At 41.6% G+C, this 26,112-nt stretch overlaps 1 protein-coding gene across 1 annotated transcript in view; it reads left to right on the plus strand.

Moving 5' to 3' along the window:
• Positions 1-4,425, plus strand: part of TNNC1 (troponin C1, slow skeletal and cardiac type) — a 48,583-nt gene extending 44,158 nt beyond the window's left edge. The window contains exons 5-6 of the mRNA XM_029599467.1: positions 590-726; positions 3,430-4,425. Coding sequence (XP_029455327.1) covers positions 590-726; positions 3,430-3,461 — 169 coding nt within the window. The 3' untranslated portion in view covers positions 3,462-4,425. The remainder of the gene's footprint in view (positions 1-589; positions 727-3,429) is intronic.
• Positions 4,426-26,112: the final 21,687 nt, after the last annotated feature.

Here is a 26,112-nt window from a genome sequence, read left to right on the forward strand (position 1 = left end):
TCCCCACTATCCTTCTACTTTACAACTTTGCAGACTTACGAAATGAGAAAAGAGGATGAATTAGCTCAAGTTTAACCCATTTGTGTATCTGTTACTATGTGCCCAGTATACACACACACATTTTTCGCCGCAATTTACAGCTTTGAAAGCCAACACCACCATTGTAATGCAATCTGCAGTCTGCTTGTATATTCTGGAAATGTTTTGCTCAACTCATTCTGCATACACAAGAAGGTACCATAGCCCTCAAAAGCTTATCACAAATATATTAAGCTAATCCAATAACAAGATCACCTAGAAGCCATTTGTTGACCTTGTGAAATGAGTTTGCAAAGTGATCTGTTGACTGCAAACTTTTGCTGTAGAGGCCCCACTTTGCTTTAAGATGGGAAGTTCTACAATTGTTACCCCTTTTGGCAGTAAATAATGGTCGTGCACTGGCCTTGTGGATATTCCATGATCCCAGTCACTCGCATTCTGGGTTATGAATAAAGATGGTGAAAGATGTTACCTTCCACATTGAATTCCCACAAGTCCTCTTGTGGTAAATGTTAAACAGTAGCCTTCAGTCCATTGTGTTCTTCTGCAGAAATGCGGATGGATACATTGACCTGGAAGAACTGAAGATAATGCTGCAGGCTACCGGAGAGACGATCACTGAAGATGACATTGAGGAACTGATGAGAGATGGTGACAAAAATAATGATGGCAAGATTGACTATGATGGTAGGTGCTATGTATTTTATTTTAGAAAGAAAGGGGTAGATTTTAAAACATGCACACACCAGAGCTGGCATTACATTTTGAGAGTAAAAATGTGACCAGAGGCACACATTTTTTTTTTTTACATGGAGGGAGAATTGATAATAGCCTCATCAACATGCATTTGCATGTGATGAGCGCTATTACCTACATGCACGATAGGATACATATTTGGATGCGCTAACCCCCATTTTGCATCGGAGATATGGACGTGTGTCCAATCGTGGGTTAACCATGTGCTGCAGCCAGCGCACTGTATAGCATCGGCCTGTTAGTGCTTCACCAGGTCTAATTTAGCCAGATACAACTTATCTGGCTAAATAGCGATTTGTGCATGGATATTCAACGGCATACCCATGCCACTGAATATCCCTTGTAACTTAGCTGGATACGGTTGAATATCGAGCTCAGGATTTCTGCACAGAAAAAAAACTTTATGGGCATAAAGCATATTTTGTGCAGATAAATCCTTTTATGTGCATAAATCATAGAGATGTGTATGGTACCGGCAATCGTTTCCGGTTTCATTTTCGTAGAACTGCGGGAAATTTCGTTTCCCGTGGTTCTCACCGTTTTTTTTTTCGGCTGTCCCGATCCAAAAAAAAAAACCCACCCCGATCCTTCAGATTTAATTATTTACAATCCCCCATCCTCCTCACCCCCCCAAAACTTGCCTAAAGTTCCTGGTGGTCCAGTGGGGGTCCCGGGAGCAATCTCCTGCTCTCAGGCCATCGGCTGCCAGTAAACAAAATGGCGCCGATGGCCCTTTGCCCTTACCATGTGCCAGGGGCTATCGGTGCCATTGGCCGGCCCCTGTCACATAGTAGGAGCAATGGATGGCCGGGGCCATCTTAACAAAAGTCACGGGCCATCCATTGTGCCTACCATGTGACAGGGGCCAGCCAATGGCACTGATAGCCCCTGTCAATGGTAAGGGCAAAGGGCCATTGGCGCCATTTTGATTAGTGGCAGCCGATGGCCCAAGAGGGAGACATCGCTCCCGGGACCCCCGCTGGACCACCAGGGACTTTAGGCAAATTTTGGGGGGTGGGGATTGTAAATAATTAGATCTGAAGGATCAGGGTGGATTTGGGTTTTTTTCTGTGTGCCCTTTCTCCCCCCCCCCCCCAAAACGATAAGAAAACCACACGAAATTTCGTGGGGTTTTCCTATCATTTTCGGGGACCCCCGATACATGACGAATTAGGAAATATCGTACAATATTTTAATTCGTCAAAAAAACGATGCACATCCCTAATAAATCATGTTTTTTTGTGTGTGATAAGCCTTTGCTTTGTGTGCATTATTTTATCACCCAGTGCATTAGCATGTCATAAGCTTACGTCATTGGGAGTTTAAAAAAAATTAGTTTGTGCATTAAGAAACTATTATATCCCTAAAAGCAGGTGCCCCGACACCTCAGGTATTCTAGTACTTGGATGACTCCTACTTCCAGTTCCTATTTGAAGGCTCTGGAGGAAAGAGGGAGTAATGGAGTCCCAGGCTCTCTGAACATCCTCCCACATAGGGGTGGCACTACAACGATACAAGCCACAGAGCTCATTAAGATCTCATCATAAAAGATTACTAGCTGTGCCGCCATTACAGAATACACATCTGACAAAAATAAAAGACCGTATGTTCTCCATAGTAGGCCCTACACTTTGGAACTCCCTATCTGAGACTCTTCATCTGACCACTGAAACAAAAAAAAAATTCAGACATGACCTCAAAACATGGTTACTTCAAAATGCCTATGATCTAACTTAACCTTCTGAAATCATTATTTGCTTCTACATGGACAAACTCAATATGAACCCAGCTCAATATGAACCCAACTCAATATGAACCCAGCTCAAATAAATATATTGGAAACATCTTCTCTCCACCTCCTTCTCTATAATCCTTCCAGCACCTTTTGTTATTAACACCTTTTGTTTATAAGTGCTTCCTCATCCCTGCTACCTCATCCCTTTATATCTCTCCTTCTCCTGGCTGCCTTAGTCAATGTATGCGTCTTTCACCTACAATGTATGATATATGAACACATCAAGTGAATGTAATTGGTACCTATAATATTTATATCATGATTGTGATCTTCACTTGGAATGACGGTATATAAAATGGCTAAATACATAAAATAAAATTACTAAACATACTCAGGCAGACTTACGCCTGGTGACTCACTCAGTCATACAGGAAAAGTCTCTGGAAACTCTCTAAGTTTCTAGTACACCTCCTACTGGACTAAAACACAGCCTTCCAACAGGAATGGAAAGATCATACCATTTCCCTAGTTTTGAATAACAGATTTAATTAAGTCAAGCCTTACACAGATATATGGCTACATCTACTGATAACATAATAGAATGGCTTTTCACTTCTGGGCACAAATTGATTAGCTAGTAGCTACACTAATCTCAGTGACTTATCAATTGCCTAAAGTTTATGAAACCACCTTCTTTCATTTTGCCAATTAGAAAATGCAATGCTGTGATGGACCAATCAGCATTCAGCTACCCTGCCAATCATGAAAAAGAATTAGAAAAGTTCAGTTTCATTCTATTTATTTTGTTTTGTAAAGTTGTGCTGTTGCTTGTTGGATTTTAAGGGGATAATGCATAAATATTGATGCTATTGATTTCCTGCTTTCTTTTTTTTATACAGAATTTCTGGAATTTATGAAGGGCGTTGAGTAAAACTTGCGCTAACTGAGCAGAAAGCATCTGTGAACACCCTGCAAACCTTCAGTCCACCAGGCCGTGCTCCATTAGCTACTTGCATGAAAGCTCTTAAGCAGAGTAGACCGGCCATCAGGAAAACTACAGTAATTCATATAATTGAAGTGACTCAGACAAACATTCTGACAAGAATCATAAGACATCCAATGCGTGTTTACTTTTCAGCCTTATGGCTCGGATCAAGGGTATTTTCTGATCTGTGAGCTGCAGATGGTTCCTTCTTGACCTTTTGGCCGAGACGGAGAACTTGTAGATTTACTATGTGGGCTAAAGGTTTTAAAACCCTGTCACCCAACCCTGTTAGGGTCATGATTACCTTACAACCATTGCCAAAGCAGAACAATTAAATCTCCTGTTATAAAAAATGTTTCATTACCATGGACAAAAAACAGATCATGTCTTATGAAGCTTATCAAGTATGTTAAGTAAAATCCAAATGCTATACTGCTGTCTCTGAATCTGATGAGGACTCTGTGCATAATTGCTTAATTAAGTTTGCTAGTGGTGTAAGACACTTGATTAACATTTAGCAGGCAAGCCTTTTGTAATCTAATGACTTATCGGTTGTAAAAAAATAAATCCCTGTCATTTTATCTCTATGATATTTATAACTTGTATTTGATGCTGATTAGGTGCCGGACCAGCTCATGATAAATCTAATTAGGCATCAAACACTAATAAAGCTGTGACCAGATAGCCCTGTTACATATTTGTGCAACACCAAGAATTGTGTAAATGTCTAAATCTGAGCTGAATGTTCATTTGAGGCACTTCCAGTGATCCAAAAAAAATGTTAATTCAAGCAGCACAGCAGGCAGGCCCCACCCACTGACGATTGAAAATCTTGTATAAACCCTTACTATGTGTACAAAGCAAAAATGGTTACTTCTTGAATTGCTAATAAAATAATTTATAAACTACAGTCCTGCTATATTTCATTGTGCTGAAGCAGAAGCTTGGCTAATTTTGTTACTTTACTTTCAGTGAACATTTGGAGGGGCTGGAAGTGAGGCAGTTTTCTTCCCTGCTCCTTTGAATGTCTAACTCAGTCACAGCCAATCTCTGCTTGACCTCTGGCACCGTGAGAATTCATTCCCATTTATCTGGTGGTTTTCTTCCATTGTTGTTTCTCCTGACTGGCAAATAGGGAGTGCCAGTGGTAGGTCAGCCAGCACCATTTTGAATGATGGTACTGGTGGGGCAGGAGTGATTGGGCATCACTTCCACCAAAAAAAAAAAAAATTGTGACTTCACAAATATAAGGGTGGAAGGATGGAAGAGGATCTAGGGTGCACAGAGGAACTGGTTTTTTTTGTTGTTGTTTTTTTTTAAGAATAGCATGGGGAATGAGTTTTGAAGCCATGAATAAAGTTTCAGGCTGAAGGGCATGGTTAGAAGCCAGGGATAATTGACCTATCCTCTATTGGGAAAGATCTCTGGAAGGGGGATGGGAGAGGGGTGGGGGGTCCTTCGTCTTTGCCCAGATCATTTATGTCATGGGAGGAAACTTCAGTCAGACTTACTGGCCCTGGGGAGAGCAATTTTCAAAATTTTACCTGCGGTCAAGGGCTCTAAAAATTGCCTACTCTGCATTGGGATAAAAGTATGCACATAATTGCACAGCCCATGCACTTTTACCTGCATTGTAGTAGAGGCGTTCCAGGATTGGGGGTTAGGTCAGGGTAGAAAACAATACACATAGTTATGGATTTTCTAAACTATATGCATTTTGTTCAGAAAGAGTATCTGCAGGAAAAGAAGATGCAAATCTCTGCAGGTGTGGCTTTTTTTTTTCTTGGGCAACAGTGCTTTCTCTTTAAAAACTATGCAAAGACTGCTGGTAAAAAGAACATACGGACTGAAAATTACCCTGCTTAAATATCACAGCCTTGGGCCATGCTTGTGTGTTACCCTGGACTTATGGTCACATATTGTCGTGGCAATGCATGATGGTGGCCCAGGGCAACACGGGGTTTGCTATTATTTAGTAAATCCAAAGGGAATTTACTTGCATTAATGCACCTTTTTCGTGCAGCTTAAAAAAAGGCCTCTAAGCCATTTCACCAGCCCAAGTTATTTTGTTTATTTAATTTAGAAGTCCATATTCAGTTGCTGTATGGCTCGGCTAGTTAGCTGGATAAACCTAACCGACTCTCTTAGCTTGTATATTCAATGGCCATGGGCATGCCATTGAATATACCCGGCTACCATAAAGTTAGCCAGATAGATCTACAGGACAACCAGACTTACCTGGATAAATTATCAGGCTAACTCTGAATATTGTAGTTAACCAAATAACTTATCCAGCTAACTTGGCTCCTCACAGTTATTCCCTCACCCAGCTTGCCACTTAACCGGCTAACTATTAAGCCAGATAAGTAGTTAACCAGCTATGTGCCGTCTGCTGATCCTGGGCACTTATTCAGCTGCTGCTACTTAGCTGAATAAGTTGAAACTTATGCCACTAAGTGGCGCTGAATATGGACCTCTCAGTTTTTATAAGACATCGTGGATAAGGTGCCTCACAGCAAACACTGCAAAGTATAAATGACTCAGGAGTCAGAACAAAGGGGAAGATGCTTTTGTGGGAAAAGTTATTAGGCCCTATTTTAAGCTAAAGATTACATTAAATTGATCTGTTGGTGAAAAGGGCAGATCTCCTATATTGTTCACTGCATTAAAGCAAGGCTTTTGAGAAAATCTAGCACTACTGCACATGAGAACAGCCATAGTAAAATACATTTCACTCGGCCTACATTTCAGTTTCACCCGTTGCTGCTCATTGCATGGTGCTTGAACTCCTACACTGTGAAATCTTTGTCTTCAGAATCACCTGAGGAAGTCTTGCAATTTCTACCGATCTTTGAGTGGCAATTAAAACTGAATACCAAACATGTTTAGATAATAAGGACACTTGGAGGTACCAATGCAATATGATTTGCCCCTTTTCTCCACCTCACACTGTGACATAAATAACTTCTTTGTTTTTGCATGTCTCTAAGATCCACTTCTTCTGTCAATATCCATCAGATAACTGTCTTGAAACAGTGTTAGACAGAAATGGATGGTGACTTGAGTGATGGCAGCAGTTGGGGCAATCACTTGTAATGCTTGGTACTAGATTTATGACTTGCTTTATTCGACATGATTATGGCCAAAATTAGTTCAGTAAAGACTTATTTCCCGGTGCTTCAAGTTTAATGGGTCAACTTTAAAACTAACCTTAGGGTTTGTAGTCTATGGAATGCAAGTTTGTAGTCTATGGAATGCAAGTTATCCTGAAAATGACCCATTATGCAAGCATTTGTTTTCTTCACTTTATAAAATAGCTCCCATCATAAGAGATTTCTTCTGAACAACACAATATTCAAAGCCCAGACAGATTTTTAAATTATTAGTGTTGAATATATGTATCATGATTTTACAACCATCTGTTTTCAAACTGATTTAGTGCCCTTTTACATTGTCCCTTGTACGGTCACTCCATTCCTTCAAGCCTATGGTCAAAGTGCAGCCCCAGGTTGTTGCTTCTAAGACATCTGCAGCCCTTCTCAACATGACTGCCTCAGCTTGTCATTTCCTCATGGGCCTGCACTATGCCCCTGATCTAATGACTAAGAGCCAATGAGAGTACAGAGGAGGATTTGGTCAATTAGAAAGCTGGAGAGGACAAAGATTTTGATGCTCTGTCTTGTGACTCAGTCAGAGTTAGAAAAAAGAGCAATGGTGCTGCCTGTGATTCTGCCCATGTAGGCCTGCTGTCCCCTGCGAGTGCTCCATAGTGGGTATCCTAGCTAGGTTTTGCATCAGTACATATGTAGATGGCTCAAGACAAGAATAGTCATAACTCACTAGGAGTTACAGTGCCACTTCTCCATTGAACTCTTGTCATTGCTGAGATGCCCACGCAAGCTGTGACCACAGCTCTTTTTGCTACGGTGTATGTGCAGAGAATATAGGCCTCAGGAAGCAGAGTGAAGAGCACTACTCAGGTGAGCTTGGAAATGTGGGTAACCTTTCTCATGCATCTGGCCCTTGCACAAATCAATGATCTTTTCGACTATACTCCAGTGATGTTCATCACCAGCTTAAAAGCATAGTTATTGCCTGCATTTATCATTTCCATGGTTAATTTTGAACCCCTTATGCCAGGGGCATAAGGGGTATCTCTTTGTACATCCCAGTTGAATTCTTTATTTGCTTCATTATTGCCTGTTGCCCTCAGAAGCCCAGGGAAAATCCAGCGATCTTGGGCTACTGCTGGATTCAAGCCTGTCCGTGAGCGTGCACATCTGAAATTTAATAAAATCTGCTTACTGCAACGTGCGGATGCTTAGGCGCTTCAAACGACTTCCACGTGGGAGCTCAGACTTTACTGTTCATGGGAATAGACTACTGTTCTTCGTTGTTTCTCAGCCTCTCCAGCAGTACCCTAAGATTGCTGCAGCGGTTGCAGAACTCAGCAGAAAAAGAGTTCTAACAGGGCATTCCCGCCTTGACCACATCACACCTGTGTTATCACGTCTTCATTGGTCACCAGTTGAATCCAGGGTTAAATATAAAATTCTTTTGATGATCCATAAAATCATCAATACTAATGGTTTATGGCTCGGATCAACTTTGTGGGTATATACCTGGCCAACATGCACTGCGTTCGACACAGGATTATTAGAAATCCCTACAATGCATCATGCCACCTCAAGGAGGTAAGACAGAGTGTTTTCCATGGCTGGTCCTTTAATCTGGCATACCATGCCGGAAAAGCTGTGAGTAACATCTGACACAAAAACTTTCAAAAAATTGCTGAAAATTTGGCTCTGTTTTCAGGCCTCCAGTACTGGTGATTAGTGGAGAATAAATTTCCATCTTCTTAGCAGTAACCCCATCTTCTTTATGATTGAAAATGGCAATGTGTAGCAACATGACACAACTGGCTTATTAACTTTATTCAGCAAATGTAAACAAGTTGAGTCTATGTATGTATATCTATGTATTTAATGTATGTTCTTAATTGTAAACTCTTAATTGTAAACCGCTTTGACTATTAGAGAATGCAGTATATAAGAAACTTTAAATAAATACATAAATAAATGTTTATGCATGTGTATTACTGGGCCCAGTTATTAGTGTAATAAATATATATCTTCAAGGGCTATAATGAGCTGACAGATAATGAAAGGTATACCAGGTTACATTTCATTCATAGTTTATTTCCCTTAGGAGAGTATAACCAAATGGTGGAATGCTCTGTATATAGAGGTTCATACCTGTCTACAATTAACCCTTCACGTGCAGCTCTTTTACTGCAGCCCTGGTTTCTGAAATAATAAATGTGTGTTTACTGGCTCAAAGCTAAAGGAGTTTGGAGCACAGCTAGAATGCTAATTTCAAGGCCAGTCCCCCTCAGAAGTCTATTCACAGAGGGGTAATTCATCATTATGCAGACTACACTGCTGGGTGGGACTACTACACTGAATTACAGAAAACAGTAGATGCTCAGCAAGGGACAATTGTTACTGTGGTTGTTGCAGGGCCAAAGTATAACAAAGGAATTATTCTAGTTCAGACATTATGGCAATTTGAAGTTACTGTAAGCTTCTACGATCAATAATGTGCAGGTCTACAACACACAATCTCAATTCATATTCTATATGTATGGTAGAAAAAGAGTCATCAAAATTGTTGCTTTATCAACAAAACCCAAGCCATTGCATTATGGAACGTTAGTTAAAAAAACAATAGATAATCTCAATTTGAAGAGAGAGTTTAAATGACAGCACAACTTGTCATAGCCAATTTTCATTGGAAAAACAAATGGAAAATGCCCAAATGTGCCATGCAGTAAATTACTAACATATATATATATATATATACACCAACCGAATCCACAAAATAACTTGTCACCAACCAGCACCAAACAAACCCTTCTCACTCAAAAATGATTTTTTTCTGGACTATAAAAAGATTAACTTTTTGTTTATAATATGTATCCTGTTACACCTTAATTCACAATTGTTAAGAAAATACCTTTTGAACCTTGTAAACCGTTGTGATGGCTTCACCGAATGACGGTATATAAAACTCAACAAATAAATAAATAAATATATATATATGGATACAGTACAAAAGCTTTTTTACCTCATCTAATTTAAGGATCAAGCAGAAGACATGGGGGGAGGATGTGGTCAAACAGTAAAATCCATGCCATGTAGCCACGAGGTGATGATAATAATGTAGGGAGGGCACTAGTGAGAAAAGCTGTAAAAACAGTTGATGATGATGATGTAGGAAGCAGGTCATTAGTGAGTGTAGGATAATTAGGGTCCTGCATTTTCAGTTTAAACTGATATTTACTCATAAATTCTTGGATTTTTCCAAAGGTGATAATTAGTTTAAATCGATATTCACCCTAATTTTAGGCTGATTAAAAAGCTGCTCCAGAGCTGCGGATGTAGCATTTCAAAGCCTCCAGCTACTGCTGCTGGAAGCCAGTGTGGGCCAATGCGCATGCTGCATTCAAGTCCCGCCCCCACCAGTGAAAGCACTCACCCTCCAGTGTCGCCCATGCCTTGTTTCAGGTCCCGCCTCCTCACCCACCAAGCAGCCGATGCATTGGAAGTGGGCCATGCCCACCAGAAACTCTTTCCAGCAGACTCCCTGGCCCTGCACGTAAGCAGAAGTGCAGTGCTGCAGAATGTGGGGGGTTAAGCCTGCGGCTGAAGGAGAGAGGAAAAGCCCGGAGCCACCACCAGAAAGGATGAATGCTGTGGCAATGTGTGGGAATGGGGGGGGGGAGGGGAGGGAGATTCTCGGCAGGGTGGGGAGAGAGGGGCACGGGCAGAGATGGGGATGATGCTGCTGAGTTGATGGTGTGGGAGAATATCCTTATGGTCCTGGCTTCTGTCCATCAAAATAAACACCGATATTTACCTGGAAAAATAATAAATAGGTTTTTTTCAACTGATTTTCTCCTGTTTTTGTCCTTGTCATAATCAATTTCCAGGTAAAATAAAGAACAATAAAAAAAACAAAAATGAAGGTTCCTAAGGATAATCATTGAAGGGTAGTGGTATTTGATTAGTGAAACACCTGACTGAAAAAGTGAATCCTGAGTAGGATTGTAATATGAGGAAGGAGAAGGCATGGTGTATTATAAAGGAGAGAATTCTAGAAGCAGGGGATAGTGGGGTAGAAGGTATGATGGTGAGTGTAGGTGGAGAAGACAAATAAGGTAGACAAAAGTGAGAGCTGTGGAGAATAAAATTGGTGGTTCCCAAATTAGTTCCTTGAGGTTGCCAAACAGGTCTGGTTTTCATAATACCCAGAATATTTTTGCTTTAAGAACCTGACTGCATTGCATATTTTTGTTACTCTGAAAATTAAACCCATTTTTGGGTAGACAGAGAAGTAAATGAGATAGGTGAAGGAATAGCTGGTCTTGTTAAGGCAAAAATGCCTTGAACTAGGATTTGCTTCTTTTGGGGCTGGTTTTGCTGTGTGCTGAGCCATAGCATGGAGCAGATAAATAATAAAACCAGGCAGCTGATGGCCTGGTGCATGGTCCCACCCTGAAAATGCAGACTGTCCTCGGGGAATTCAAAGGGGATGCTAGGATGCCAGGAGACTCACTGTTCCCATCATTTGGAAGCTCAGAGGCCCAGAAGCCGTGTGGATCCTAGTATAGACCTCTGGGTTCTATTGTAGAAATTGGCATGGACTGGAATTAAACTTTGCCCCATTTGTGAGTGCTTGTAGCCTTGCGTTAAATTATGTGTTTTGTTATATCTGCAGTATATGTATGTCAGGAATAGTTTATATTACAACTTTATCCATTAATAAACCAAACTGAGACAATATCGCTAGTACGCCTTGTGCTACAAGAGCTTTCAATCTGACAGTTATTGAATGGAATAAAGAGGAGCTGAACTTAACAGATAAGGAAACAGAGGTCAAGTAGCATAGCTAGTAACTTAGTGGTTAAAGCAGCAAGCTGTAAACCAGGGAAGTCAGGATTCAGATCCTACTAATGCTCCTTGTGACCCTGGGAAAGTTACTTTACTCTTTATTGCCTTAGGTGCCTGTCTAAATTGTATGTTCTCTGGGGACAGGGAAATACCTACCTACAGCATCTGAATGTAATCCACTTTGAATTAGATTACCAGCCAAGAAAGGTACAATATTAATTTAAAAAAATTATTGATATAGCCAGAAAAAGATAATCCTGACAGCAATTCAGAGAGGTATACAGCATTTACTAATTTAAGTTGCTAATCATGGTACACATAGTAGCATAAATCAGTGCCAAACAAATTACAGATTATCAATAAAGATGAAAAATCACAAATAAAATGGGAATTGTGGATGAATAACAGCATGAGGTATATAATAGAATGTGCAGTATTTGCTAACATCTAAAAGATAACTGACTTTATGTCAAAGCTATGAGTAAGATAATGTACATAAATATATAGGTAAATGGGTTGGGATGTGCCATCATGTTGGGATGCAAGCATTGCACTAATTACTAGGGATGTGTTGTCATTTTAAAATGACATAAACTGTTATTGAGTGGAAGAGTAGCCTAGTGGTTAGTACTGTAGACTATGAACCACAAGAACAATGCTCAAATCTTGCTGCCTCTTGTAACCTTCAGCAAGTCACTTCATCCTCCATTGCCTCAGATACAAACTTAAGAGGTCATCTTTTAGATGTGCACAGCTTAGAGGGAACCGTGAGTGGGGGTCTCCCAAACTGAGTACCCAGTGAAGTAACTTGGAACTACTGACAAGGAGCCGTGTGCCAAATGAAGTTCTCCATAAGGGAAAAGAGACCATCTGTTTTAAGAGAAATGGAATCGGCCACATGCTGAAATTCCCTTAACTCTTACAATGGAGCAAGCTGAAGCTAGTCTAGCAATTCCTAAGGAGCTCTGCATTGAATTTGCATATTATAGTTCAACTGCTCAACAGAGAAACTGAGAACTGTGTTGACTCATTGTATCCTGTGCAATGCAACTTGTAAATCAAATGCCTTTTAAATAATGTCATACCAGTCTGAGACCTCACTGAGTAGTCTGCAGTTATTGGGAGACAAGACATAGGAATTGTATCTGGTGCCAATAGAGAAGAATTTTCACTTTTACATTAAGTTCTCCACCTGAGGTTCACCACACCTTCTGATTGACCTATTTACTAAACAACCCTGTGACCAACCAGCCGGTACCCCTCAAATTCACTCCCATACGAATCTAAACTGACATGCAGCATTATATAATTTAAGATCTAGCAGCTTAAGACCACCAAGTTATTTATTATCTGTGTATTGATTGTAGCTGATACTAATCTTCTAAGATTCCCATACAGTTAGTTATAGCTGATTTCGGTGATACAAGTTCTTTCCTTGGTAACAAGAAAGACAGAATTTGCAATGAGTAGAGCAATTTTAGTAAAAGTGCCATAGAGCACATCTACTAAACAAAGGTAGCAGTAGATCCTGCTCTCTCTCCTTTTACCTCCCTGGTCTGGTGTCCTGGGCGGTTGTTCCTCTTGCCCACCCCTTCCAATGGCCCTGACAGCTGAACTGCAGCTTTACCTCTGCTGCTGCTGCTGTGAAATATTCTCTCTGGTCATCTCACGCTATCTTGAATTTCTTTACTACTTTTGCCCCCGCCCACCATCATGAAGGCTGTTTCCTACACTCACCATCCTTTGTGTGAGGAAAGTAATGCAAAAATTGGGCTTCAGCCACTAACCCTGATATTAAAAGTCTCATGCTGTCTCATCTGCGTTAGCCAGGCTGTTATATGAAAATGAAATCTAACATTAAGCCATGGAAAAGTGGAATATTTTTTCCTCTTATTCTTTTCCTTCTCTCTCTTTTCTTTTTAGTATCAAGATCAAGTTTTGGCCTCCATCTTCAGCCTGATGAGGATCTCTTTCACGAGTAAACAGTGTGCCCGTTCCATGCCCATCCCTGTCATTAAGAAGACGCTCCTTCTGAACAACAGAAGGGGTCAGAACACAAACACACAGTGTCTCCTCTCCTCTCCCAGTAGTGGGCACAAAAAGGTAGGATAATGCTACCAAATAGCACCTATGCCCAAGAGAAGTCTTTCTCTATCCTGAAAAAAAAACTGAGGATCACAGCAAACTCATTCTTCCTGCTTTTCCCAACACATTGACATTGATTATTTTTCAGCAGCCGCAATCTCTAGGCCAGGGGCTCCCAATTTCGGTCTTTGAGGCCAGGAAAGTGAAATGTTTTTCAGGTTAGCAAGCTATGCAAATTAGCCTTGTTCTTGGACTATATGTGCACGCAGCTGCAACTGAGGAATATTTGTTATGGATGTCCTAAAAACCAGGCCCATTTGCAGAACCTGCTGTAGGCTCAGGTGTTTGGAGATTTGACACTCTAATAAACTGCGCTAACACAAAACCTGCTGGGTGACTGAAAATGCAGTGACTGGATGCCACCACCAAAATGAAACAATAAACAACAAAGCAAGAGAATGATTCTCTAGGATTTGCACTGAGAACTCTTGATTAAAGAGCTCCCTAGAGGAAGCTTAAAATGAAATGTGCTTCAGAGTTTCTTTTTTTTCCTTCTCTGGCCTTGCTTCTGGGAGCAACTTTAATAAAGACTTGCTCTAGTTTCTCTAGGCTGTGGGCCTCTTTGCTTTGCTTCGTAAACTGCACTCCCAGCTGTACAGATGGAAAAGGAAGGGGGTTATAGACAGAATTAAAAACAAATCAGAATGGTTTTTAAAAATTCAAGTCTCTGTAAAACGTTATGTAGCTGGCTGGGCTGAAGAGGAGCACAGAATCCAGTCTAGAGGGGCACTAACTATGTTCTTTTGATTGCTTTATGACAAAGAAAAACTTGAACAACAGTGAAATAACTTAAGCACACTATGCTACAGTCCCTTCAGGATATTGGATCCTGGGCTTTCCTGGCAGATTCCTACTTTGCTGATTTACAGTAGTTAATTCTAAAACCCAGTCTGCAATAAGTAAAACAAACACAGAGAATTTAATTTGCAAAAGACATTTGCTTTGCCCATAAACACATCTGTGTGTGAGTTATTAGTTTAATAATGCACACAGGTAAAGAAATATAGGATAGCATCACCAACACCTGCTATGCCGTGTCAAGGTTGACCAGGAGTTAGTGCATAGGGCTAGTGACCTTGAGTAAGTCATCAAAATTGTTAGCACTCATATTGAACCTCTTTGATTTTCAAAAGCATTTACATGCTTAAAAAGTGGGTTTTACTTGCGTAAATGCACTTTACCCGTGTAACTAGGCATTTGAAAATTGCCTCAATATATGTTGAATTGTCAATAGGTTTTACCCAAGTGCACATAACGCAGGTAAATGGCTTTTGAAAATTGCTACAATAGTTTGTTACATTTACATGTGTAACTCCTTTGAAAATTCACCTGTACAGCCTCATTTGCACTTTCTCTGTCTTTTTAAAGCATATTTGAATGCAATAGTATAACAGGCTCCACATATAGTGCATTATTTTGTGAGATGCAATTTTCAAAAGATTATAACCAGGGCTGGCTCTTGAGGGCAAATGGTGCCCTGCATGGAAATTATTGATGGTGCCCCCCCCCCCCCCCCCTCTATATATGCTCCCTCCTTCTCTCCAGACATTCTCTTCCCCTTTACCTCTCTCCCTCCAGGTATTCTCGCCACATTCTTTCCTATACCACTCTCTCCATCCAGGAAATCTCTCCTCCTGTCAAACTTTGTTCCTTCTCCCTCCACCATGCTCCCTCCAGACATTCTCTCCATCCCTCCAGGCACTTTCTCCCTCTGCTCCCTACCTCCCTCCGGGCACTCTCTCCCTGTTTTTCTTTCCCCTCCGTTCAGGCATTGTCTGCTCTGGTAAATGCAAGACAAATTCTCCACCACCAATACTTTGGAAATAACACAAAAAAACAATTAAAAAAAACACATTCCAAACCTATATAGCAAACTTGCCATACCAAAACAGCATCAACTCTCACAACTCAAACAGCAAAAATCCTACCTATGAAAGGCAGCATTGCAAATATTACACCAGGACCTAGAACACCAATATATCTCCTGCTGGGAAAACAGAATAAGTCAGAATTCTACAGATCCCTTACACAGAAACTAAACACTAGTAAAGTACCTCACATCTTTCATGCATGATAGACCTTCACCTAATACAGAATAAGGAACCACAAATTAGAAACAGAAAAATGTAGACAAAAATTGAACTATAAATTCCAAGAAGCCAGACTCTGCATGCAGTGCAGTCCCGGAGATGGAGAAACAGAAATGCACTTCCTCCTGTACCGTGCAAAATACGAAGACATCAAAGATGCACACTATCAAAGCTGACATATTCCAATGACTTAACTTAGGGACGGTAACTTTAAAGCAAGCGCATAAGGGTGTGTGAGTGGACATCCGCTGGAACTGTAAATCATGCGTGCAGGTGCACACGTATGATTTAAAATACGCCTACCGCGCATATGTGTGCTCCTAATTTTAAGCTGTTACTTGAGCAAATGTACTTCGTGTATCTTCCTTAGGACTTTGTCAGCTTTAAGGCATGCAGGTATTGGTAAGCAGATTTTAAAACATGCTTTTGCGAAGGTCATTCCCAGTTTTACCAAGTAGTCCACCAGTTTGCCCAGTCTATCTTGAAGTCATTCAGATCCCTCTGGTTCTTCAGCCTGTACTCCTCCCAGTTAACCCAGATCCCTCACCCTCTTGTGTTAGGCCTAAAAAAGCGATTTCTGCAGACTTACAACTCATCAGGAGCAGCAGTAAATATACGCAGCTAACAAGCTGCTGTGCGCCATGACCGCCGGTTTTAAAATGTAGTTTTATGCATGAACTCTTCACCCTCCCTCGGAATGCCTAGGCCATGCCCCTTTTCTCCCTCCCCCCCCCCTTTTGCTCAAGCACACACATATACATGCTTAATTAGTGGCTTTTAAAATAGGTGTCGCTCATGCGTGGCACAGATGCTCACATATATGGGATTTTTAGCATGAGCAACACTTTTAAAATTCACCAGAAAATGAATTGTTTTCTTTCTTTGTTATCTGGGCATTATATTTTTTCTAATTGTGTTCAGCCCGATCTTTTTTTTCTGCTTTCAATGCCTTCCTCTTCCCCATTTTCCTCTTCCAGGGTACCCTTAGCTCTTTCTATTTTCTGTTTCTTCTTCTCCTCCTCCTGTTTGCTTCACTTCCTCTTCCTCATCTGCCTCTGACACTGATCTTTTCCTTTCATCTAATTTCTCTGCCTCTCTGTTCACTATTAGTTTCAATACCTGAATGTAATCTTCTTTGAAGTGTTACAAAAGGTGGAAAATACAAACAATTATTAACAAAAAGCTAGTTTTCACCCCATCCTTCTCCCCCTCCATTTCTCACTGCCCCAGGTTTTCACCTCCCAAACTTTTCCTCCATTACTCCCTCTGGCTCTGTATCTTCTCCTCACTGATCTCTACACATCTGGTGCCACAACTGCTGCCCCCTTTCTAATTCCCCAGCCTCCTCCACTCCCAAACTGACTCTCTCTCCAGCCGTTAGACCTCGGTGACCTTCCACTGGAGTCTCCTTCACCCATGCAACTCAGGTCATCTAAAGAATAATCTCAAAATCTTTTTCTAAAGATTCTAGTACCTGGGTTTGTTTTTGTGAAATGTGTGCATTTCATTGTGTTTGATGCAGATAGTTCTGTGGGAGACTCAGGATATGAACCGATTCACTAAATTGCAGCAGTCATAGTGAGGATCTTTGTCAACACGTTTTATTGTAAAAGTGTATGTTTTTATGTACCTTGCTGAGAACACTGAATTGTGCGAGTGATAATTTTTTAAATAAATACATATATGAAGATATTGCAATATAGTATATGAGGGCAGATATACTATATATGAGGGCAGATAAAGACCCAAAGGTCCATCCAGTCTGCCCTGCAAGTTTTTTGCCACTCTGTGTGAGTTATTCCCCATGCCTTCTGTTAAGGGTAGTGACTGTCACTCCTCATAGTTTATCCATTCAGAAATGTAACATCTAATGTTAAACAAAGGTTACCCCTTTTCTGCATTTCCATCTTTTACCATTAGAAATCCTTTGTATTCAGGTAAATTCCTCTGAAACTTGCCCTTCCCATGGGCCAGATGTCCTAAATAGGGGTGGTCAACTCCAGCCATAAGATATATTTTCATGCATGGCCTCCATATATCATTTATATTTATTGTAGATATCTTGAGGATCGGAATTGGTCACCCCTATTCTAAAGTGTTTCCCATTTTGGATCTACGGAGAAAGTGCTTACTACATCTGGCCTATTTGAGTCATGCTCACAAAATTCTAAATTTCAAGGATCTTTGGAGGCATTTTAGCTCTGCTTTTTGTACCTAGTGCTCTGCCACTGCTGCCGGTCTCTCCTGTGTCCTACATACTGAACAATAGGAAGTGCATGTGGTATTTTTCTCCTTGCTCTCAGTATTTCCCATTTAAAATTTTGACAACTCATACTATAATGTTGTTTTTTGTGTTGAGAGGTAGTGCGATAAAATAGCAGATTACAATATAGCATTATAATACCATGCACCACCGTTTCTTTCCACAAGAAGCCTGCATGTCACATGTGAGGGAAGCTCAAAAAGTTCTAGTTTCTAAAAAGGTTTCATAACTCCAAAGTAAAAGTTAAATGAAAACCTGCAGCAACTGTGCGGTGCACCCATCCCTACCTGGAAGGGTCAGAGGAAATCATAGAATAATGATTCTGCAGTTTTAAGCAAACAGAGAGGGAGGGTGTTTCCAAAAGTGAGCAAAGCTGTTTATGCAATGGGTACTTATCTTGGCTAGTTACTCACTTACTTTTGGTTGGATGCACCTTGTCGTGTCTTTTAAAGAAATGAGTGCAAATGACCAAAATGAGTTCAGCTAATTGCTTGAGCATGTACTTTGCTCTCTTGAGGAAACAGATTCTACAGACAAATGCTCACCTATAAGTGAATGCAAGGAACACACTGGACCCACATGAAACAGAGGCAAAATGTCAAGGCAGCAAACTGCAAAACGAAACCCAGTTTGCAGTCAAATGAAGTTCAGAGGTATCCCTCCTGTCTCTCACACAATGCCATCCTGTATTAGGTTACACATTTTTGGACTGCATTGTGACACTTGGGGTTATTTTTATGCACAAATTGTTGTGCCCATACTTGGGAAACTATGTTATCCCTGAGGGCATTGTGAAGGTCATTTCTTGCTAAAAAAGCCCCCACCTTGGAAGTGGAGAGCGTGAAAGTATGTCTGTGGGAAGGGGGCGCTGGAGGAGGCTTTATTACCCATCTTAACATGCTTTTGTCAAAAAAAGGGGCAATAATGCCATTATTGTCTTTGGAAATATGATGCCCCTGTTACCAGGGAAGACAGCCTTCTGTCTAACTGGATCATTTACTGCTTACCACTAATATAATGGTCTCAGGTTCTTTTTTTTGTTTAAATTTTATTTCCATAGCATAAACAAAAAACCACCCTTAAACAACCCATGCCATTTATTCTATCAGAAAGCCATGAGAAGCCATGAGAAGAACATGTGAAATAACTTTCAGCTCAGTAAAAATCACAGGCTGCACTTTTGTATGGTCAAGGCCACTTTTCAAGAGAGAGTTAAGCAAATACCACAAGAGATCACAAAACCAATCTTTTTTTTTTTTTTTTAACAATTTAAAGTTTTTATTGAATGCTTGAACAAGACAATCAAATAATACCCAACAATATACATCTAAGCATAAATATCACATTCCCTTTTCCTATACAGAATCCACCCTCCTCCCTCCTGCACACTTCTCCAATCAAATGTACCCACCTTTTTAACAGCACATGACTAGACCTTGCCTCCTACACAGTCAACAAACACTGTCACTTACTAGATATTACTCAGCTCAGCTGATAAAGCAGAGAACTGTAAAGGAAACTCATAAAACCATGATTGCAGAAGAAGACTATAGAGCCAATCTAGTCTGCCCATCCACACTACATGCTCAGCTGTACAATCCCTATATTTTTATTGCAAACCACTTTGATTGAATAGAAATGCAGTATATTAACAGAACAAAATAAACTGCTACTCCCTCAGCGATCCCCTGTGCTTGTCCTATGCTTTCTTGAATTCAAATACTGTCCTTGTCTTCACCACCTCCACTGGGAAGCTCTTCTATGCATCCACCGCCCTTTCTGTAAAGAAATATTTCCTGAATGTACCATATTTCGCTCTCTTCCCATGACCCCTTGTTCCACAGCCTCCTTTTGTTGAAAAAGGCCCACTTCCTGTGCATTGATACTTTGGAGGCATCAGAGATATTTAGGTTGATGGCTCAATTACAGCTCAAAGGAGGACTTAATTTATGGGTAGCCAGGTTGGAACAGCAGCCTACAACTCCCCAGAAACCAACCAGGTCAAGGCTGGCAGTTTGGTGTTGACCAGGTACCATCAAACAAGGTGACTAAGAGCAAACAACGGACAGATCAAGTATGCACTGCATAGTAACACCACCACAGGTTGGAACCAGAAAGCTACAAGTTTCCAGAAAACAAGCAGTCAATGTTGGCAGGTTGGTGGTGGCTGGGTAGTGTTTAGCAAGGCCACAGCGATCTAGGCAGCCGAATGTTTGGGCAACAGTTTCAGCAGTTTTGGTTAACTACTTAGGTATTATAAAGTTGGTAGTAAGACATAGGCAGGGGAGGCTGGCGCACTGAAGAACCCATAGACCCTCTCTTCTGCACAGAAATACAGGTTAACACATGACAACAAAAAAGATATATAAATAAAACATGATACCTTTTTATTGGACCAACAATACATTTCTTGACTAGCTTTTGACAGTTAATACTCTCTTCTTCAGGTCAGAGTTCAAATGAGCAAAATATGACATTAGCAGGAAATATAAAGTAATGTGGTTGCAATAAGTGAATCATAAAAGGCATCAATGGGAATGGCTGGGGAGGAAGGTGTGAGGAACATTTGATGGGTGATTAGAAGGTGACAGGTAATATAATTTTATGGTTCATAATGTATTTGGAAACCTGGGGCTTTACTGAGTCCTTTTATGTCAGTTCCAAAGTGTCTGCCATTTTAACTTCAAAAGCCTTGTTTCCTGAATTGTTTCAAATGTTCCTTTGATTATCCTGATCTTAAGGTCATTGATGCAGTGGTCTGGTTCCAAAATGTGCTCCCCTTTGGAGGTGCTGGCTTCGTCTTCCCTGTGATGTTTTATCTGGTGTCAGTGTGAAATGACTCTTGCCTTTAATGTCTGGCCTGTCTCACCAATGGTGCACACTTCTTCACATTTTCTGCATTGAATGATATATACATTAGAAGAGGAGCATGAGTAAGTATCCAAGAGGGAAGATTCCCTGGTTGGTTCCCTGGACCATAACCATGATGGGGGATGGTCTTTGCTCAGTCCAGTAAACACAAAAGAGAAAATACAAAATTGCATGTCGCCTAGCAAAGTTCAGAGCAAAGCATAAAGCCACTATTACTGCTCACATTCAGCTTCCCAACAGACATTGAACACATCAATGTAATAATTCCCTACGCTTTTTACAGAAAGTATTATGTAAATGTAGCAAGCTACTATAAACCAGGTTCTTTCCCCCACAAGCTTATCATGTGTTGGAGTCTTACAATGTGGACCCATCTGCATCTGGATCTGAGTGATGTGTTTTGGACCTGCCAAAAAAGGTTTTTCAACTTTGCAGAGACTGCAAGCCACCACAGCCAAGGTGAAGGAATACAAAATTACATCAAAACCCCTTGTGTGCTCTCCTGTGAATGACAAATTTTCTGCAAGAACCAGCACTAGCACTCAGGAAAAGGACTATACTGTTTAGCCTGCCCAGAGAACAGCACTATATAGCCAGCAGAGGAGGAAGCCAAAGGAATGCTGGGAGACCATTTAAGCAAGAAAAGGTGCAATTTGGTTGGCTCTCTCTCTTGTGTATGAGGGCAGGAAATGCCAGGAAGAGAGGAGTGTATCTGGCAGCTCTGCAATCAGTTCTTCTACTGAATAATTAATTATCAAGAGGAAGAGACAAAAGTCTGTGCTCTGAGGAAACAGAGAGACAGACAGCTGTTCTTGCTTCATAGCTGAACAACATCTAAAATTCCAACAAGAAACAGAGGGCCCAGTAGCTGAGAGACTTCCTTTCCAGATATATCCAGGCCCAGGAGCACATGGCTCAATTACCCTCCTAAGAGACTGACTTAAATAATGTAAACTTTGCACAGAGCATATCTTAGCAGAGAAGGGAGGTTTATTTCCTTGCCTTTTGTCACAAATTCAGTATCTCATCTTAAGTGCTTCAGCCTTTCAGCCAAAGTCAAGCATAAACCTTTGCTGGCAGGGTACAATCACACGAGATAATGATGTGAAAAAGAAACTGGTGGACCATGGTTTTTCTGTAAGAGACTGAAACTAGGCCAGCTTTCTGTTTCACTAAGGGTGTATGTTTTTGTTTTAATAAAATTCATCAGTAAAGGATAAGTTACTTATAGAATGAGTCCTTGACTCAAAACTGCTATAGAATCGACCGGGACATGATAGTGTTCACACTCATTTAACAACTAACATTGATTAAAACTATGTTACCGAACATTATGGCACCTGTGTAAACTGATAGAGGTTAATAGCATTACTTTTGTGCCTTACTGTAAACCATTGTGACGGTACCCACCTTAACGACGGTATAGAAAAAGTTTTAAATAAATAAATAAATAAATAACAAGTAAATCATTTGAGGAGGCTCTCCAGGAGAGAGAGACATGTCACACACTGAGGGGCTCATCTATTTGGTTTGTCATCTGGGGAATTTCACAATCAAATGGAACTTCATTATTTTGTATTTTCCATACAATTTTGTGTTTGGGAAAGGGTGCACCCTTTACAACAGGGCTTCCCGAACCTGTCCTGGAGACCCCTCAGCCAGTCGGGTTTTCAGGATATCCACAATGAATATGGTAGCTGGCTAGGACTTGCTGGGGAGCCTGAAGAAAAAGAAATTGGGGAAGCCCTGCTTTACAAACTGGTGACATTAGGGTGGATCTTTTCTCCCCATTTGTTTGAGTACTCGAGATAAAGACAATTTTGGAAAGTTGTGTACTTCACTGCTTTTCCCCCAACATTTCTCTATTAGAGGTCTTTTTTTTTAATTTTTTTACTACCCATATGAGTATGTTGGTTGCCCTGACTAACAGGCCTTACCCAGTGTTATTTTTGTATTGCTTGATTTAAAATAAGAAAACTGCAAATTTATATTACACTACTGTAATTTTCCCATTTAATGTTCTGGTTAGATTTACTGTTTCCTTACACAGTACTAATAAAATAATTACTGTTTTATTCTGATGTGATGATTTTATCTGGTCTGTGGTGCCACAAGTGAGAGATTGTTTGGGAAGGGCAAAGAATTGTGGTACCGAAGTGACTGGGAGCCTGTCTCATCCCCCACCCAGGCTACAAACATATAATATAAATATAATCTTTCAGAGGCCATCCGGAGAGAGCGTTCCCCCGTTGTGGAGATTGTCAGAGGACTGCAGCTTGGAGGAGTTTGTGTGAAGGGCTGTTACCACCTGTGCCCCTTGAGCTCCGGAGGGTCCCACTCCCTGATGACATAATCATTCGGGGTCTGAGGATCCGATATAATCAGCGAGGCTGTGGCATGCAGCCGAAGCCGAGCGTCAAAGGGGCATGCCCCCTTATCTAGAACTACAGTTTAACTGGTTTGTAAGAGAATTACAGAGACCCTCAATTGCATCCCAAATAGAGTCCAAAGTTATCTGTGCTGGTCTTACCAGGGAAAACTGATGGAGTAGAATAAAAAAAAGCTTATCTTCATCAAAGCACTGCCCTCCCGAGACTGGTGATCCAGTCAACTCACCGAGAAAAACTTGCTCCACATCTGCCTTCTCGCCCCCAGGAGGGAAGCTCCCTGTCTTCAACACTGGGTTGCTGGCATCAAAAGCCCACACCCGATCCAGGCTCTCATCCAGGTCCCGAATTGCAGCAGGACTGGTCAGCACATTTCTCATTGGTGTCAGCGAGGTGAATGAATCGGGGGAGAGGGGGAAGCTTGCACCTCTTCAAACCCCAGCAACTCAACTCCTAATGCAGTCACCCCACGGATGATGTGGACATCCATAGGGCCGACATGGAGTGGCTCAGGAGGGACCCCAGGGTAAGTCCTTTCCTTTGCCTGCCTTTTGCAGCCGGTATGGGACATTTTTAGGCAATAAAAGCAGCACACAGTATAAGAGGCAAATCTCACGCTGTCATTGCAGATGCCATCTTGGACCCTACAAAATACATTTAATCTTAGCAGCACGGAGAAGAGCAATGTGCAAAGAGTGCATCTGCACAAGGTGGCAGCTTCTGAGGGATGGCAAAACAGTAGGTCCTGTGTCATGGGGTCTGGGCTTGGCAATTAGGGCTGCCTCAGAGGGAAGATGGAGGCAAGGTCAGGAGCTAGAGAATCGCCAGGAGAGACACATGGAACAGGAATGCTAGAACAAGCAGGACACTGGAGACTTTTATTGTGAAGCAGGAAAGTTTGTGTGTTTGTGTGCTGAACACAAACATAAGTGCAGGCATCTTGGAACAGAGTGTGTCAACTAGAACAAGGCTTGGAAATCAGGAAACAATCAGGTAGCACATCTACAGGGCAGACACCAAGAGGGCTATTGAACCAGCACTGTGTGCCTTCTAAGAATGCCTTATATACTGCTAGGAACATGGGGCACACCGAGTGCTGGTCCGTCAGGAGACTGCGGAGGCATGTCTTCCTCTCTTACGGGCCGATACAGTAAAGCGCGGCTGTGGTTACCCGGTTTTTAACCCGCTTTGGACGCACATTTTGGACGCGTAAGGCGTACCCGCGATTCAGTATCGGCTTTTACGCGTCCTTACCGCTTGCCGAAAAGGACGCGTATCCCTTTCCGCCCGCCGCATGTATATGACATGTTAATGATCGGATTAGCTATTCCCTCCGATACAGTAACGTGCGCCCAAATTATCGCTCTGTTAACCAGCTTATTTACCGCATCTTTAACCTGAATATTTACCGCCTACCCTGTCCCTGGCGTTAGATGAGAGCCGCACCAGGCTAGGGTTAATCTGAACGTCTCTGAGGCTCCGGACATGGATGCCTCTACGGGCACTGGAGAGATGGGCATCCGCTAGGCGTCCTGAGGCTCCGGGGTCCAGCGGAGACATGGACGCCTCTACGGAGCCTTCCTCCTGCGTCTAGAATAAGGCTGTAGTAGACGCTAAAATAAGAACGCATAGCTGAGTTGAGAATACAAACTTGAGAATACACAAGTGTTGCAGATCCATGTATGTACTGTTAAATAATTTTTATGTGCTGCCAGTCAAACTGTACACCAGAGAATCCACAGTGTGGCATATCCATATATGTCCGTTCATGGACCTTGGCGCCTGTATCCGGGCATCCACGATCGGAGGCACCGCTGCCTTGAGCGCCCATCCGGCCGGACGTTCAAGGTCACGGCTTGGACGTCCGGGGTCTGTAGAAAAGAACCATCCACTTACCTGGTGGAATGACATTTCAAATGACAGGTACCAGCGCACCCTGGATACTGTATAGGCGCTGCATACCGCTCTATACAGTAAAATGGATCGCGAACGCCTACCGCTTCATTGACGCGCTTTGGACGCCGCTTGGATTTGCGTCTAATTTGAATACCGAATCGAGCGGTTATGTGAACCAAAATATGCGCGCAGCAAACGAGCGGGCGCCCGGCACTGCCGCACTGTTTCTTATGCGTCCTTACTGTATCGGCGCGTTAGGAAATAGGACAAATATACTAGACTACCTAGGAAAACATACAGCCTCATGCCATCTTCAATCTAGATATGCCAAGGTTGTGGGTTCAAATCTCATTAACGCTGACAGCTACAGAAAGAACCAGCTGCACTTTTAAGCACTGTTTTCACCTCTATTCTGAGTCCCGTCCCCCCCCCCCCCTTTTTTCCTGTAGAAGATTTTTCAAGATTCTGCAGCAAATTGGCAAATTCTGATTTTTCAAAATTATGTAGCAAATTTACCTGTCTGCATATATTTCCACTTTAAATACTTTTTTTTATTTTATTTTATACAAATAAAGACCTTTTCTGATATTTCTGTAACCAGTTAATGTATTTTTTTTTTATTAGAGTAAAAGGGATCTTAGTGAAAGGGGCTGGGGAGGAAGGAAGGGAAGGATCTGGGAATGAGAAGAGAGGAGGGAAATGAAGAAGGAATCTTAGGCAAGAGGGGTAGAAGGTAAGCGATGGAGGAGGACAGCGAGAGAGGGAAAAGGAAAAGGATGGGGGATTCAGAAAGGATAAAGAATGGAAGGAGAGGAGGAAGGGGAGAGGAGGAAGGGGAGGGAAGAGATCAGGGATAGGGAGATGGGAGGTGAAAAGCAAGGGAGTATTGGAAATGGAGGGAAAGAGGAGGGAAGACTGGGATAAAGAAGAGGAGGAATAGGTATGTGGTGAAGGAAGCCATAGGCCTCTCATCTTCCCTTTCCCCTCTTCCAA

Source organism: Rhinatrema bivittatum, chromosome 4, assembly GCF_901001135.1.
Source record: "Rhinatrema bivittatum chromosome 4, aRhiBiv1.1, whole genome shotgun sequence".
Taxonomy (NCBI): Eukaryota; Metazoa; Chordata; class Amphibia; order Gymnophiona; family Rhinatrematidae; genus Rhinatrema; species Rhinatrema bivittatum.